At 41.0% G+C, this 17,800-nt stretch overlaps 2 protein-coding genes across 4 annotated transcripts in view; one reads left to right on the top strand and one right to left on the bottom strand.

The window, feature by feature from the left end:
- Positions 1-17,800, bottom strand: part of ARMH3 (armadillo like helical domain containing 3) — a 170,830-nt gene that overhangs the window by 30,147 nt on the left and 122,883 nt on the right. The gene's annotated exons all lie outside the window — the stretch shown is intronic.
- LOC308233206 (large ribosomal subunit protein uL22-like) lies at positions 11,231-11,743 on the top strand (the record flags this gene model as incomplete). The annotated part of the gene is made up of 1 exon (XM_080640069.1): positions 11,231-11,743. One exon carries the CDS (start codon positions 11,231-11,233, stop codon positions 11,741-11,743), a length of 513 nt encoding a protein of 170 aa, XP_080496195.1.

Raw genomic sequence — 17,800 nt, 5'->3', positions numbered from 1 at the left:
AAGGACACATACCTGGGTTACAGGTTCAATCCTCACCTGGTTGGGATGCATGCAGGAAGCAACCAATCGATGTGTCTCTCTCACAGTGGTGTTTTGGTTTTTTTCTCTCTCCCCCCGCCCCCACCCTCCCTTTCACTCTCTCTAAAGAAAATCAATGGAGCCCTAGCCGGTTTGGCTCAGTGGACAGACCAAAGGGTCCAGAGTTTGATTCCAGTCAAGGATACATGCCTGGGTTGTGGGCTTGATCCCCAGTAGGGGGCGTACAGGAGGCAGCCGATCAATGATTCTCTCTCATCATTGATGTTTCTATCTCTCTCTTCCTCTCCCTTCCTCTCTGAAATCAATAAAAATATATTTTAAGAAAAGAAAATCAATGAAAAAAATATCCTCGGATGAGAACAAAACAAACATTTGTGTGTATGATAGCATAATAGAAATCAAGGTTTTCTTTTCATATAACTTATTGATTGTAAAGAATTACAGAACCATTGAATCTAATACAGGTAAAAATTTATAAACCAGAAATTTTACAAAAACATGGTCTGGAATCCTACTTTGACCACTTATGATTCTGAATGATTTTAGGGAAGCTATATCTCTCATCAGAGGGGAAAATGTGGGAATAATACCTTTCTTAGCACTTAGCACAGTACCTAGGAATAGTACATTGTAGGTGTACAATAAATGTTTATTGAAAGAGTGACTAAATCTTAGAGGATTCTTACAACATTTATATAATAAAGCAACATCAAACATCTAGCACAATGCCTGGCACACAGCTGGTGCTCAGTAAATATTCAATGAATGAATAAATTAAATAAGACAGAAATGGGTCAGAGTCCTATGCTTTATGCTGCAGAGCATACATGCTCATATTGTTTGGTGGAGGGTGTGACAAATTTGCCACTCTGGGAATTTATATTTGGAATGAAGATAAAAATCAACCTCCAACCTGCCCTGTGACATTCTCTTCCAGAGCTTCAAATCTCAGCAGGTGATTAAGGTCTCCCACCAGACAAACTGAGGGACTGTTTAGGAACCTAAGAGATGTGGAACAGTCTAAATCCAGTTAGTAATCTCTAACTCAGTACCCACAAAGGGCACTGAGTATATGTCTCTGCTTTACTTTTCTTGCTGTTTCTTTAGGGCTGTTACTTGAAAAATCTGAGTACTAATCTGATCTACTGGAGATGCCAGGTGCAGGGCACTAGGCTTAGGAAATAAGAAAAATAACCTGGCACTGACTGTTTTTCCTTCCAGCCTCTTTAAGGAAGGAATTTGAGAGCTGGATTGGGAGCTTCATACTGTTGAAATAGAAATATGTTCTGAGATAGCAAAGAGATGACAAAACACTGAAACCAGGCTAAGTCAGCCCAACTGAGTGACACATGCCTTTGCAGTGACTGAAATACTAAGCTTCTCCTCTAGGAAGTTTGGAGGCTACCAGGGCTCATCTGGGTTGTGATTCCACACTGCCCCCACCTGGCCATGGCCCTAGACTGGGACTTAAGCTCTCAGTGGAAGAAAGATGAGGCAGCAGATTTATGGATGAGAGAAAATCTTTTCTTTCTTTTTTTTTTTTTTTAGGCTTTCCTTCCCTCTGATACTATCTCCAAAAGGATTTGCTACCATCTCTTCTGAAGATTGTGCAGGTGAAGGGGTAGAAAGAAGAGGAAATTTGAGTAGGGAATAAATCATTAAACAGAGCCATATGGAAAGATTAAGGCTTCCCTTTGATAAGGGTGGCAAGACAATTAAAGAGAAAAACAATAGTTTTTGTTTTTTTTTTCAAGAAATGGTGCTGGGACATTGGATATCTATATGCAAAAAAAAATAAAGTTAGATCCCTATCTCACACCATATACAAAATTAACTCAATGTGAATCACAGATCTAAATGTAAGATCTAAAAGCTATACAATTTTTAGAAGAACACATGAGAATACTAGGTGTACCGGTTAATAATGTGGATTTTTTTCAATAGATGGAGTTACACATATGTTGATATATATGCAATTTTATATGTTTGCTGTTTTGTCAAATTGACAACAAGCTTCAAAACTGCATATGTCAAATGTGCTGAAGATATTAATATCATAGATATTTTTACTTAAAAATGTCAAATTTTGTACCAAAAAAAAAAAGCATTTGTGGGAAGTTATAATTCATTACTTTATTTTGAAGAAAAGTGCTGCTGAATACTTTGGGAAGCTTATGGTGAACATGCTCCATCTCAAGATACTTATGAACGCTGGTTTAAACGCTTTAAAAGTGATGATTTCGATGTGAAAGACAAAGAACGTCCAGGTCAACCGAAAACGTTTGAAGACCAACAATTACAAACATTATTGGATGAAGATGCGTGTCAAACTCAAAAACAACTTGCAGAAAGATTAAACATTGCTCAGCAAACAATTTCCAATCGTTTACAAGCAATGGGAAAGATTTTAAAGGAAGGAAAATGGGTGCCACATCAACTGAACAAAAGACAAATGGAAAACCGAAAAGTCATCAGTAAAATGTTTCTTCAATGGCACAAAAGAAAGTCTTCTTTTGCATTGAATTGTGACTGGCGATGAAAAGTGGATTTATTTTGAGAATCCCAAATGCACAAAATCATGGATTGATCCAGGTCAACCATCAACATCAACTGCAAGGCTAATTCGATTCGGAAAGAAGACAATGCTCTGCGTTTGGTGGGATCAGGAAGGTGTGGGGTATTATGAGTTTCTAAAACCAGGTGAAACCTTTAATACTGATAGCTACCGACAAGAGATAATCAATTTGAACCACGCTTTGATAGTAAAAATACCAGAATGTTCCAGAAGACACGGCAAAGTAATTTTGCTTCATGATGATGCACCATTACACATTTCAAAACCAGTTAAAGACACGTTAAAAGAGCCCTAACCGGTTTGACTCAGTGGATAGAGCGACAGCCTGCGGACTCAAGGGTCCTAGGTTTGATTCTGGACAAGGGCATGTACCTTGGTTGTGGGCACATCCCCAGTAGGGAGTGTGCAGGAGGCAGCTGATTGATGTTTCTCTTTCATCTATGTTTCTAACTCTCTCCCTCTCCCTTCCTCTCTGTAAAAAAATCAATAAAATATATTAAAAAAAAAAAAACACGTTAAAAGATCTTGCCTGGGAAGTATTAACCCACCCACTGTATTCACTAGACCTTGCTCCTTCAGATTACCACTTGTTCCGATCGATGGCACACGCACTTTCTGAGCAGCACTTCAAAACATACGAAGAAGTGGACAATTGGGTCTCTGAATGGTTTGCGTCAAAACAAGAAAAGTTCTATTGGGATGGTATCCACAAATTACCTGAAGGATGGGGAAATGTGTAGCTAGTGATGGACCTTACTTTAAATAAAAGCACTTTTGATGTTTCTCTTGAAATTATCGTGTTTTCTTTGATTACAAAATCTGCTATTATTAACCGGTACTCCTAGTAAATCTTCACAAGCTTGGGTTAGGCAATGATTTCTTGGATAGGATACCAAAAGCACAAGTGACAAAGAAAAAGTAGGTCAAGTTAAAAAATGTTTGTGCTGCAAATGGTACCATCAAGAAAGTGAAAAGAAAACACAGAGAATGGGAGATAATATTTGGGCATCATATAGCTGATAAAGAACCCCAATGAGATACCACTTCACACCCACTAGGATGGCAATAATAAAAAAGACCGTAACACGTGTTGATAAGGACATGGAGAACTCTCATACATTGCTGGTGGGATGGTAAAATGGTACAGCTACTTTGGAAAATGATTTGGCAGTTCCTCAAATGTTAATAAATAGAGTTACCATATGACTCAGAAATTCTACTCCTGGGTACATACCCAAAAGAATGAAAACATTATGGCTACAGAGAGCTCTGGCCGGATAGGTCAGTTGGTTAAAGCACTGTCCAGATACACCAAGGTTATGGGCTCGATCCCTGGTCAGGGCACATACAAAAATCAACTAATGAATACATAAATAAGTGGAACAACAATCAGTGTTTCTCTCTTCTTTCCTCTCTCTCGCTCAAATCAATTTTTAAAGAACATTATGTCCATACAAAAACCTGTACACAAATATTCATAGTAGCATTATTTGTAATAATAGCCAAAAAGTAGAAACAATCCAAATGTCCATGAATGGATAACTGAAGAAAGGATAAACAAAATGTGGTATGGCTATAATAGATTATTCAGCCATAAAAAGGAATGAAGTACTGATAAATGCTACAACATGGATGGACCTTGACAATATTAAATGAAAGAGGCCAGACATAAAAGGCCACATATTGTATGATTCCATTTATAGAAAAGGTCCAGAATAGGTAAATTATTATATATAGAGAAAGCATATTAGTAGTTGCCTGAGGCTAAAGGGAGGATTAGAGGAGTAATGAAGATTGACTGCTAATGGGTATAGAGTAATTTGGGGGGAGGGGAAAGAAGGGAGATAAAATATTCTAAAATTAGATTGTGGTGATGGTTATACAATAAGTTGTACATGTTAAATGGATAAATTATAACATATATGAATAAATTTGTTTTTTTAAAAAAAAGATTAAGGCCTCTTTGCCTCCAGCAGTTCCTGAGAAAGCTGCTTTCTCCAGCAACCAATTCTGCTAGAATTTACAGATCCCAGAGTGTTTCACTTACCAAGATGACTTCCTAGAGCCTGCATCTGTTAGCAATGCTGGTGACAGGAGGAAAAGAAGCTCATTGGGCCACTGACTATTTTATAAATTATAGCAGATAGTGTTTAAGGAGCTTCTGCAGAAGCCTCTGTGTGTACCACGAGAGGACAGCAATGTGGGTGAGACTGGCAGTGGAAACCACATGTTTAGGGAGGACCAACCGTGCCTGGAGATAAGAAAAGGTCAACTCCTGGTAATATGTGTGATACCTTTGGATTAAAAGGTTTGCATTTGGCAAATGATGTCAACTTTTGGCTGTTGAAAAAAGAACTCTTTGGAATAAAAAAAATTGGGGGTAGATTGGTGCAGGAGAAGGAATGTTATTTTTAACACTCTTGACCACTTTTTTATGTTTTTAAGAAATGGCTGAAGCTGCCCACATTACTCAGAAAGCCATCCATCCAGGACTATGAAGAGGGTTTAAAGAAATAAGGCCCGACTGTCCAACCTATGAGGGAAGTGGGTGGGGGGAAAGAGATCAACCAAAGGACTTGTATGCATTCTTATGAGCATAACCAATGGACACAGACGGCAGGGAGGTGGGGAGGGTGTGAGGGTTGAGGGCATGTGCTGGAGGGGTGGGGGTGGCCCGGGAAAGGTCAATGGGGGGGAAAAGGAGACTTATGTAATACTTTCAACAATAAAGGATTTAAATAAAAATTAAAAAAAAAAAAAAAAAAAAAGCCGAAACCAGTTTGGCTCAGTGGATAGAGCGTCGGCCTGCGGACTGAAAGGTCCCGGGTTCAATTCCGGTCAAGGGCATGTACCTTGGTTGCGGGCACATCCCCAGTGGGAGGTGTGCAGGAGGCAGCTGATCGATGTTTCTCTCTCATCGATGTTTCTAGCTCTCTGTCCCTCTCCCTTCCTCTCTGTGAAATATCAATAAAATATATTAAAAAAAAAAATAAGGCCCAAGGAAAGGGAAAGGAATCTGGAGGTAGAATTTGGTAGACAAAGGGAATATAATTTTTTTTATATTATATTTTATTGATATTTTACAGAGAGGAAGGGAGAGGGACAGAGAGCTAGAAACATCGATGAGAGAGAAACATCGATCAGCTGCCTCCTGCACACCTCCCACTGGGGATGTGCCCGCAACCAAGGTACATGCCCTTGACCGGAATCGAACCTGGGACGATGCTCTATCCACTGAGCCAAACCGGTTTCGGCGGGAATATAATTTTTAACCAAACTTCCAGCTTTTCTCAAAATGGAACTAAGTGCTCCATGTTAGCAAGAACCAAATTTATTTTGCTCACCAATATATTCTCAGTCCTTTAGCAAAATGTCTGGCATACTGGCAGATTTGATTTTTTTTTAAATATATTTTATTGATATTTTACAGAGAGGAAGGGAGAGGGATAGAGAGCCAGAAACATCGATGAGAGCAAAACATCGATCAGCTGCCTCCTGCACACCTCCCACTGGGGATGTGCCCGCAACCAAGGCACACGCCCTTGACCGGAATCGAACCCGGGACCCTTCAGTCTGCAGGCCTACGCTCTATCCACTGAGCCAAACCGGTTTCGGCCAGATTTGATTTTTAAAACTGAACAAATGAATGAAAGTCTGACAAGGTTTCTGTCCAGTCTCACCACAAACAAGCTCCATGGTCACCAGCTATTCTCCAAAAGTATGAACACAGCAGTAAAAATGTTTTATCCCTATCATGGGAAAAAGGGTGGCTCAGACAGGAACAGCTGTCCTCCAAAGAAGGAACAAAAGTTGTTAGTAAAGACAATAAAGGCTTCTCATCTTAAATCATACCAGGAGGCCAGAGAAAAGCTTTCTGGTATTTCTTATTAATCTAGTAGCTTCTGAAAGTAAGCCTAAGTTTCTGTTTATTTGGGGGCGGGGAGGTGGGAGAGCAGTGGGGGAGTGTGTTACACGCTGGTATGTGATCTCCTAGTGCAGCTGAATTAGACAGCCCCAAAGAGGAAAGAGAAAAGAAAAAGACAATGGCATAGTCAAGGGTATTTCAAAACCCAGCCTCCATGAGGGATGGCTCTGCACCTAAAGCACCTTTAAGGGCAAGAATCTGGGCCACCCTCCAAGCAACTGTCAACTTCTGACTGCTGAAGACAGGGGTCACTTATACAAACTGAAGCAAAATGAAGTGGACAGATGGAACAGCAAGGCTGAGCTGGGGATTTCTTGGTCCATTTTTAACTTATTCTCTCTGACTCATGGCTCTGCAAAGCAGCTCTCTTTTCCCTAGTGCTTGCTAGGTGGATGATGGCTGAGACACAAGTTAATGCCCAACTTACCCAAGAAATGCATGGAAATGTTACCTTAATGTAGGCAATGTAGCTTAAGAGAAAATGTGGACTCTTTTCCTCATATCCAATGTGAATCTAAAACAAATCCTCCAAAGATGCAATTTCTCACAATACCAGTTATCTCCTACAGACAGGGGGAGCATCTAAGGGTCTTTCATGAAACAATAAATGTTTCATCCAGGAGCCCAGAACATGGTGACTGTTTCCTGACTGTTTCCCGACTGGCTGAAGGAAGCAGGCTGTCTCTGAAAGCTGCTATGTAAATCCTTCAGGAAGAAAGGACAAAAACAGCCCTGACAAAGTGGCTCAGTTAGTTGGAGCATCATCCTGTAACCAAAAGGTTGCAGGTTCAATTCCTGGTCAGGGTGCATATAGAAGGCAACCGATCCATGTTTCTCTCTCCCTCTCTTTCTCTTTCTCACCCTCCCCCTTCTGTCTAAAATGAATAAACATATCTTCAGGTGAAAATTTAAAAAAAATATATTACTTTTTAAAAAAGGAGAAAAACAGGCAAAGGTTGTTTACAGGAAAAGTTTTTATAGCTCTTATTCCAAGGGAGAAAACATAATTAGTATACTTAACTTGGTACATACTGGGAAGATTCTTCAATGTTTCACCCTAAAATTATTCCTATAAGGCTACCAGATTTACATTAAAGAGATTATGAGTGAATACCTAAATTCTGATAAAAATAAATCTGGCCGAAACCGGTTTGGCTCAGTGGATAGAGCGTCGGCCTGCGGACTGAAGGGTCCCAGGTTCGATTCCGGTCAAGGGCATGTACCTTGGTTGCGGGCACATCCCCAGTAGGAGGTGTGCAGGAGGCAGCTCATCGATGTTTCTCTCTCATCGATGTTTCTAGCTCTCTATCCCTCTCCCTTCCTCTCTGTAAAGGATCAATAAAATATATTTAAAAAAAAATAAATCTGGATCTCAAGGTTCAAACTCATAAGAGCTATAATCCTGTATTTTTAAATACTTGCTAAACACGTACAACTGGATGTCATGCTTTTGTTTACATGGTCTTCTTCACATGAAATGCTTTTTTCCCCCCCCATCGCTAAAAAGACTAAGTCTTATTTTCCCTTGAAGGCCCGGTTAAAATACCATTGCTTCCCTGAACATGATATATATATCATGGCTTTAGAGGCAGTAGATCTGTATTAAAATCCTGCTTATTCCACTTCTAGGCTGTGTCACCACAGGCAAGAGACCAATCTCTCTGAGTACTAGTTTCTTCATCTACTTGGATTTCCTTTCCAAAGCTTTTCCTCTGTTTTCCTCTATTTATACCATCTAACATGAGCTAAAGGGAACTTCTCCCCAACCACCAAGCAGCTTCCCTTTTCCTAGACCCAAAAGAGCAGCCCAGTGTGATATACTACCGAGTATATTCTCAGATATCTGGACTTAAAGACAAGAAAACCATCATATTCATAATTGCTCCTACCTGGGAAACCTTCAAACATACAGGTAAAAGACTGGCTTTGGAGAAGGGGTGAAGGTATGATTAAGTGGTATGTAACAGTGTTTAAAATGGTTTATCTGAGGTTGAGTTACTTAATTTCAAACCAACATTTCTTTTCATCTTCAGAACTGCCTCATATACTCCCATTTCATGCAGTAATAAGCTTTCTTCTTCATGGAGTCAATGAATCTTCAGCCCATCCAATTCAACAATAACAAAAAAAGCAATTTCCCTTGATGCCTGTTAACAGCAGTGCATTACAAGCCTCAGAGATTCTGCTAATTAACATTAAACAAAATAAAACCTCAAATAAGAATTACCTTCTAACCTTTTCACTTTGAAACTATCTACTCAAAAGTTCAGTGACTGACCTGTTAAGGTTATTCCTCTAACTTATTCCCTATGTACCAAGTCTTAACCCTTTCATGCCAAGTAGCCGCTTCCTTATACGGCAGTTTCCGTGGCCATTCTTTTTAGAACCAGAGACACAAAAATAGAACTTTACTATAGAAGCCATTTTGACAACCATCAGGAAGAATAAGCTATTGGCCAGTATATCTAGTTGCTTGCTTTACCCAATGATCCAACTATGTAAATTGGCCCAATTACTAAAGAGAACTTGATTTATTTTTGTACACAAACTTATTGGTCGAAGGGAGAACAGAGAATGTATATCATTGACTGCAACATAGTAACCCTCATATTTTAACCTGGAGAATGAACGATATGAATCAGCATTCCTCTTGATTTCTAGGTGAGAAATACATACGTCACACCAGGTAAGTTATTTACCTATTGGGTGACATTTTCATCCAGGCACTGCATTGGACAAATGAAGGCTTAAAATTCATTAAGTGAAGCAAAACAGGAAAGAGTTAATATATGTGAAATGTTCATGCACACAGCCTGAGGGGCAGTTGCCTCATTTTCTGGAGCTGTGTGCATGATTATATATTTTGGCAGTTTGAGCTTTCTACTTTGATGCATGACTTTGTCCAATGTAGGTTTCCACCTCATCACCTGCTGGAAATTGGGCAATTGGTTATAGCTACTTTGCTTGAAAAATGAGCTAATTTCTAGTTACTGTGGCCCCAAACCATAGATTTAAGCCAAGTAAGAGGCCATGGGCTTTACACTTTGGCTAAATTATTTCCTCTAGCACTGCCATAAGAAAATAATGAAATTCCTTCCTGCTTTAGATACCAACCTGACATTTTTTCACTGTTTATGTAATCACAATGAATATAAATGAAAAATGAACTACAGGAGTTGAAGGAACCACAAAAGTAAAATGGACCATCTACATTTCCATAAAAGACATTATTTAATTCGTTCCCCTTAGAAATGTCTACTTTTTATTAAAGGTATGTCTCGATAAATGAAGAGAGGTTCCAAAATTTTCCTAGGGGTAAAACACTGACAAGATTAGCCTATCCCTGGCCCTGGATGGGTAACTCAGTTGGTTAGACTGTCGCCACAATACACCAAGTTTGCAGGTTTGATCCTTGGTCAGGGCACATACAAAAATCAACCACTGACTACATGAATGGGTGGAAAACAAATCTCTCTCTCTCTCTCTCTCTCTCTCTCTCTCTCTCTCTCTCTCTCTCTCAAAAAAAGGAAGATTAGCCTATCCCTGCTCAGATCCCATTATTCTGTGCTTCAGCTTCCCTTGATTTGTCTCTAGTGGCAAAGCAGGAGTTGGTGGCACAGGTCCAGGGAGTATAGAATGCAAACCTTTGATAGATTTTGCAATTAGATTGGCCCTGGATTTTCTATCTCCAGAAGCAAGGCCCCTCTAAACTCTCAGATATATCCAATAAATACAAAGGAATAAAATGTGCCATGTGGCCCTAACCGGTTTGGCTCAGTGGATAGAGCGTCGGCCTGTGGACTGAAAGGTCCCAGGTTCGATTCCGGTCAAGGGCACGTACCTTGGTTGCAGGCATATCCCCAGAAGGGGGTGTGCAGGAGGCAGCTGATCAATGTTTCTCTCTCATCGATGTTTCTGACACTCTATCCCTCTCCCTTCCTCTCTGTAAAAAATCAATAAAATATATATTTTAAAAATGAAAAATGTGCCATGTGGAAATGTCTATTAGATTTTCTGTCTCACTTCAAGACAGAAAATCCTAATACATACATGGGAGGACTTCTCAGGCAGAAATCCGCTAAAAACCCGAAGAAGTAATCAAATTTTAATTAATGGTGAACACTGCAATCCCCTGAATGCGACTCAAAAACTTTTTAAAAACTGGCATGAGCCAAGACCTGAAATATATTAACTACATCTTGTTCCCATGAGCCCAATTAATCAATTTATTATAAAACATTTAACTTTGAGCAAGAGGGCAAAAAAATTAGCAGTTGGCTTAGACTATTTTTTTTTTTTTTGGATCATTTCAAAAACAGAGGGAAAGCCCTGGTTGGTGTTGCTTTGTGGTTAGAGCGCCAGCCCATGCATCAAAGGGCTCGATTACCAGTCAAGGGCATGTACCTGGGTTGCCGGTTCTATCCCTGGCCCTGGTCAGGGCTTGTGCAAGAGGCAACCAATCAATGAGTCTCTCTCACATCAATGTTTTTCTCTTACATCGATGTTTCTCCCTCCCTCCCTCGCTCCCTCCCTCCCTCCCTCTCTCTCCCCCTCTTCCTCCCACCCTTCCACACTCTCCGAAAAACAACAACAACAAAAAAACACACACCTCTTCCTCTTCCCCAAAGTGGCCATAGGTGACCTCTGAAAATGGTTTGCTATTCACTAGACCCAGAAAACTCCACGAAATCATGCATATCAAGAGGCTCAAACTTTGTATTCACTTTAAGAACACTCGTGAAACTGCACAGGCCATTAAGGATATGCATATTCGAAAAGACACCAAGTATCTGAAGGATGTCACTTTAAAGAAGCAGTGTGTGCCATTCTGTCGTTACAATGGTGGAGTTGGTAGGTATGCCCAGGTGAAACAGTGGGGCTGGACACAGGGTTGGTGGCCCAAAAAGAGTGTTGAATTTTTGCTGCACATGCTTAAAAATGCTGAGAGCAATGCTGAACTTAAGGGTTTAGATGTAGAACCTCTGATCATTGAGCATATTCAGGTGAACAAAGCTCCCAAGATGCGTTGTAGAATCTATAAAGCCCGTGGGCGGATTAGCCCATACATGAGCTCTCCGGGCCACATTGAGGTGATTCTTACTGAAAAAGAGGAGATTGTTCCTAAACCAGAAGAGGAGGTTGCACAGAAGAAAAAGATATCCCAGAAGAAACGGAAGAAACAAAAACTTATGGCCCAGGAGTAAATTCAGCATAAAATAAATCTAAAAAAATCAATGGAAAAAAATATCCTTGAGTGAGGATTAACAAAAAATTAAAATTTAAAAAAAGAGGGAAATTATTTTAGTAGAACACACGCTGGACTAGAGAGAGAGGGAAATTGTGGGTGGATCCCATACTAGTTTAGAGAAAAAAGGTACATGAAACCCAAACTAATCAGAAGAGCTGTGCATATACCTCAGTGGTAGCAAGGGAAGAATGGGATCCCATATGGACAAAGGAGGGAAAAGGCTGTCAATATTTCTGAGTGGTCTAGTGTGGGCACATGGACACCATACTAGACAGGAGTGGTCCTAATGTTCATGCACAGCAGAGAGGGGATGGCAGACAAATGGATCACATACCAGTTTTTAAGTACTCCAAGTAAAGAATGAAATTAAAAGACATGGAAAGAGGTTTATGCTCTATCCCAGGGGCACCTTTTGGAACTCCTCAGGAAAGGCAATCAGTGAGTCTGCCAAAGTAATTAAGCAAGCGAACATTTACCATAAAGCCCACATCAGTTAAGTGAACAGAGATGAATCTTATTACAGTGCACTGTCAGCTCCGAGCCTGCAGGTACTAACCACTGAGATGTGGCGTTACTCGGCCCTGTCTGCTCGCTCACCCATTGTGACGGAGAGCTTCACCTTTCTTGTCAGCTCTAAAAAACAGGCTGCTTTCACCTGCTCTGGCAGTGACTTATGTTGCCTTCAGAGAGGCCTTAGCACCAGTGTTTTTTTGTAAGAAGCCTGGCTGTAAATATTGGGGGAAGATGTGTGGTTGGCTAGAGAAAGGAGCTTTGAGAGATAGAGAGGCAGAGATAGGGGAGAAAGCAGGGGAACTGCATAGAAGTTTGATTAGTAAGGTAAGAAAAATGGGATAGGTTAGTAGGTCAAGAAGTAAATAAATCCCTGGCTGGCATGGGTAAGTGGTTAGAGCAGTAGTCGGCAAACTCATTAGTCAACAGAGCCAAATATCAACAGTACAACGATTGAAATTTCTTATGAGAGCCAAATTTTTAAAAATATATTTTACTGATTTTTTTTTTTTACAGAGAGGAAGGGAGAAGGATAGAGAGTTAGAAACATCGATGAGAGAGACACATTGATCAGCTGCCTCCTGCACACCCATCTACTGGGAATGTGCCCGCAACCAAGGTACATGCCCCCCGACCGGAATCGAACCCGGGACCCTTCAGTCCGCAGCCCGACGCTCCATCCACTGAGCCAAACCGGCCAGGGCAAGAGCCAAATTTTTTAAACTTTAACTTCTTCTAATGCCACTTCTTCAAAATAGACTCGCCCAGGCCATGGTATTTTGTGGAAGACCCACACTCAAGGGGCCAAAGAGCCGCATGTGGCTCATGAGCCACAGTTTGCCCACCACTGGGTTAGAGCATCAGCCTGAGCACTGAAGGGTTGTGGGTTCAATTCCCAGTCAAGGGCATCTCTCTCACATCAATGTTTCTCTCTCTCTCTCTCTCTCCCCACCGCGCCCCTCTCTCTCTCCCCCCCCTTCCTCTAAAAATCAATGGAAAAGTTATCCTCAGGTGAGGATTAACAAAAAAATAAAAAAAGAAAGTAAATGAAGCCCTGGCTGGTCTCATAGCACATGCATAGCAGTGACTGAAGCACTGCCCATACACTGAAGGGTTTCGGGTTTGATACTAGTTAAGGCATGTATGGGAGGCAACCAATAGATGTTTTTTTCTTTTTCTCTTTCACTCTCTTTCTCTCTCTTCCTCTCACTAAATATATCCTCAGGTGAGGATTAAAAATAAATAAACAAACAAATAAAATAGTAAGCATTGCTTTAAAAAATGAAATATTTTTTTTAAAAAGGTAAATGAAGAATAAATAAGTTGCTCAAAGTATTGGACCATTCTGCATGGGTGAAGTTGACAGTATCTCTCTCACTGAATAAGGAAAAAGTTAAAACTTCATTGCAATATACTTTTTCTACAGGAAAAAATATACTACTAAGGCATGTTGCTTTTCCAATGTTACTGGCAGCCTCAATATCAGATTATTGAGTTAGCTCCAAAGCAAAAGGATCAGATTTTTCTCAACAACCTAATCCATATCTATTATTGAACAAAATGCACTATTTGTTAGTGAAATGGATATTTATCAATTATCCTAAGATATACAAATGGCATCTGGAACAACTTTTGGCCCTATTTCTTTCTGAAAATAATTTTAAGAGACAAAAATGAAAGTCCCAAACTAACTAAATGGTAGCCTACTAAGTCAGGATCCTCACAAGAGGAAGACTGCAGGAATACCTGTTGAGACAAATTTAAAAATCATACATTAAAAAAAACTCATCACAGGCCATGTGTCTATCACTCAGAGGAGCAGGTAAGAGTAGGCAGGTAGGTAGGTAAGGCCCCTGTGTTCAGAAACCAATAAATCTCTACCTCATTATAGAGAGTAGATCCTAAAGACATTGCTGGGAGACAGACATGATCAGCCAGTTGAAGAAATGACATGGAATGGCTTGTGACTGAAATTGATGGAAGTCTCATAGCACATGCACATGCAGGCACCTATACATTTGAGCTTCCCTCTAGGCCTAGAACAAGAGCAAACAAAGAGCTGTGGTAGAAAATGACTTGCAACCCTACTTTCTACCACAGTGCTTTGTTTGCAACAGGCCTGCAATTTCCTTACATTTAAAGGCAGTGGGAGGTGGGAAAAGGGAGACTAGATGACGACTATTCAAAACCAAGCAGCGCTGCCCAGGAGAGGACTTAATTGGAGGATAAATTTGGGGACTGATTCTTTGACAACACCCCCAATAATAGCCAGTAAAGCAGGGGGTAAGAGCCAGCTCCAAACATTCATCATAATAGTGCAACAAGATGAACGTCTTTGGGGGAGAGTCTATGAGATTCTGGAGTAAGAAAATGAAGCCCATGTGGAGGGTAAGGCAGTTGGCTCTGGCAGATTGTCTCTGTGGGAGGCTGGGTATAATTGTTTTATGCTCACGAAGAAGTTATTAGTTGCATTCTCTTCAATATACCAGAAATAGTAGTGATACTGCCCAAAGGAGAAATTTGGTTTTATAGTGATTACAGAACTTTATACTATATGCACCATTTTATTTTTATTATTATTATTTTTTAATTTAATAAATCTTTATTGTTCAGATTATTACAATTGTTCCTCTTTTTCCCCCCATAGCTCCCCTCCACCCGGTTCCCACCACACCCTCTGCCCTTACCTCCCCCCAAGTCTTCATCCATAGATGTACACTTTTTGTCCAGTCTCTTCCCGTACCCCCCACACCCTTTTCCCCCCGAGAACTGTTAGTCCACTCCCTTTCTATGCCCCTGATTCTATTAGATTCACCAGTTTATTCTGTTCAACAGATTTTTTATTCACTTGATTTTTAGATTCACTTGTTGACAGACATGTATTTGTTGTTCATAATTTTTATCTTTACCCTTTTCTTCTTCTTACTCTTCTTAAAGAATACCTTTCAGCATTTCATATAATACTGGTTTGGTGGTGATGGATTCCTTTAGCTTTTTCTTATCTGTGAAGCTCTTTATCTGACCTTCCATTCTGAATGATAGCTTTGCTGGGTAGAGTAATCTTGGTTGTAGGTTCTTGCTATTCATCACTTTGAATATGTCTTGCCACTCCTGTCTGGCCTGCATAGTTTCTGTTGAGAAATCAGCTGACAGTCGTATGGGTGCTCCCTTGTAGGTAATTAACTGTTTTTCTCTTGCTGCTTTTAATATTCTCTTTGTCTTTTGCTCTTGGCATTTTAATTATGAAGTGTCTTGGTGTGGTCCTCTTTGGATTTCTTTTGTTTGGGGTTCTGTGTGCTTCCTGGACTTGTAAGTCTATTTCTTTCACCAGGTGGGGGAAGTTTTCAGTCATTATTTCTTCAAATAGGTTTTCAGTATCTTGCTCTCTTCTTCTGGCACCCTCATAATTCGGATGTTAGTACGCTTGAGGTTGTCCCAGAGGCTCCTTACACTATCTTCAAATTTTTGGGTTCTTCTTTCTTTTTGCTTTTCCAGTTGAGTGTTTTTTGCTTCTTTGTATTTCAACTCTTTGACTTGATTCTTGCAGTCCTCTAGTCTGCTGTTAGGTCTCTGTATAATATTTTTTCTTTCAGTCAGTGTATGTTTAATTTCTAGTTGGTCCTTTTTCATATCCTCGAGGGTCTCACTAAATTTATCGGCCTTTTCTAGGAAATTCTCGAAAAACCTTATAACCGTGGTTTTGAACTCTATATCCAGTCGTTTGCTTTTCTCCATTTCTTTCATTTGTGACCTGTTTCTTTGTCTCCGCATTTTCGCTGCTTCCCTGAGTTGGTGAAGTGGCTTTGTGTGGTAGGTGTCCTCTAGGGCCCAGTGGCTCAGCCTTCCCAGTTACCTGAGGTGGACACTTTTGGTGCACCCCTTTGTGGACTGTGTGTTCGGCCTTGTTGTAGTTAAGTCTTGATTGTTGTTGGTATCACTGGGAGGAACTGACCTCCAGGCCAATTGGCTGTGAAGATCAGCTATGTCTACGCTGGGAGAAGTTTGGTGCTGGAGACACCCTTATGGGACAAGACTTGCAAAATTGCAAAAGCCTCTGTGCTCAGCTTGAATGGGGCGAAATTTCAGGGCGGAGCTGACAGCCTTGGCTTCCCGTCAGCCCTGCCTTATGAGGCCCCTGTGTCTCAGTGTTCCGTGGTAATCGCTGCAAGCACCTCTGAGAGAAAGCCGCCCTCGAGTTTCGCCCGCTGCCAGACAGTCCAGTTTCTCCCCGAATGAGTCGGGGTTCCCAGAAACTCGCCCGGAACTGGAGTTCAGCGCAGTCGGGAGCTTCCGTCTCCCTCCCGCTTTAGAAAGCCAGCCGCGCACTCAGCCGCCCGTGCATTCAGCAGTCAGTCCTCTCTGTGCGTGCACGCCTCTGGACCTCTGCCTTCCGCAGCTCCCGAGTCTCAGTGTGCTTTCTCTTTTCCTGACAGTCCAGATTCCCCCCGAATGAATCTGTTTTCCCAGAGTTTCGCCCAGGACTGGAGTTCAGCGCAGTCGGGAGCTTCGGTCTCCCTCCCACTTTAGAAAGCCAGCCACGCACTCAGTCGCCTGGGCATTCAGCCACCCGTCCTCTCCGTGTGCACATTTCCGTATCTCAGCCTTTTACAGCTCCTCTGAGTCTCAATGTGCTTTCCTCTTTCCTTCTAGTTGTAGTATTTCCACTCAGCCAGCTTTCCTGTGGTTCTGGATAGTGTCCATTTTGTCTTTTAGTTGTAGTTTTGAAATGGTTGTGTGAGGCAGCAGTTTAGGTGTTTACCTATGCTGCCATCTTGGTTTCTCCCTTATATGCACCATTTTAGAAAGAGAGAATTTCTCTATTTTCTCCCCCTCCCTTACTCTGCAAATTGACTGCTTTCTCCACTTGATCTTAGCCATAAGGCTGAGAAGTGATGACAGCTTTCTTATGTAGTGAAGGAACAATCATCCCTAGAAGAAAGTTCTACGGTTTCTGAACCTAAGGTTTTGCTAGTACAGCCATTGACTCTTGATAGTTTAATTTGTTTGACAAACATTTGAATATTTACTATGTGCAGGTACTATGCTAGGAAATGGAGGAGGCAAATGACATTTGATTCCAATTAGCAAGGAATATAGAGGTTAATGGAAAAGACACACCATAGACAATTTCATTATAATATGGTAAGGGCCAAATGGTATCATGGAAGCACGAGGAGGGGGCAGGTATAGCCCAACCTGGGGGCTTAGAAAAGGCATCCTGAAGGAGATAGTGCTTGAACTAAGTCTTATTTTAAAGCTTTCCCAGCTAAAGAGTAGCAGGATACCTTTGTGAAAGCCACAAGCCTTCCAGGGTCCTATTTGCACCTTTTTGCTCAATATTGACTCAAAGATGCTCATGGAGTTAGGCTATGGCAGGATCTGTGCCTCCTTTCACCTAAAACTAAATGTAAGCACACAGCAGCTACATACTAGTAAGCTGAAGGAAGGCCTTTCAGTCTCATGGGAATGATGGATCTCGGTGGTGCTGGGCCCGCCCCGCCCT

Source organism: Plecotus auritus (assembly GCF_963455305.1).
Source record: "Plecotus auritus genome assembly, chromosome: 9".
NCBI classification, from domain to species: Eukaryota; Metazoa; Chordata; class Mammalia; order Chiroptera; family Vespertilionidae; genus Plecotus; species Plecotus auritus.
This window is presented reverse-complemented; position numbering and strand designations above follow the sequence as displayed.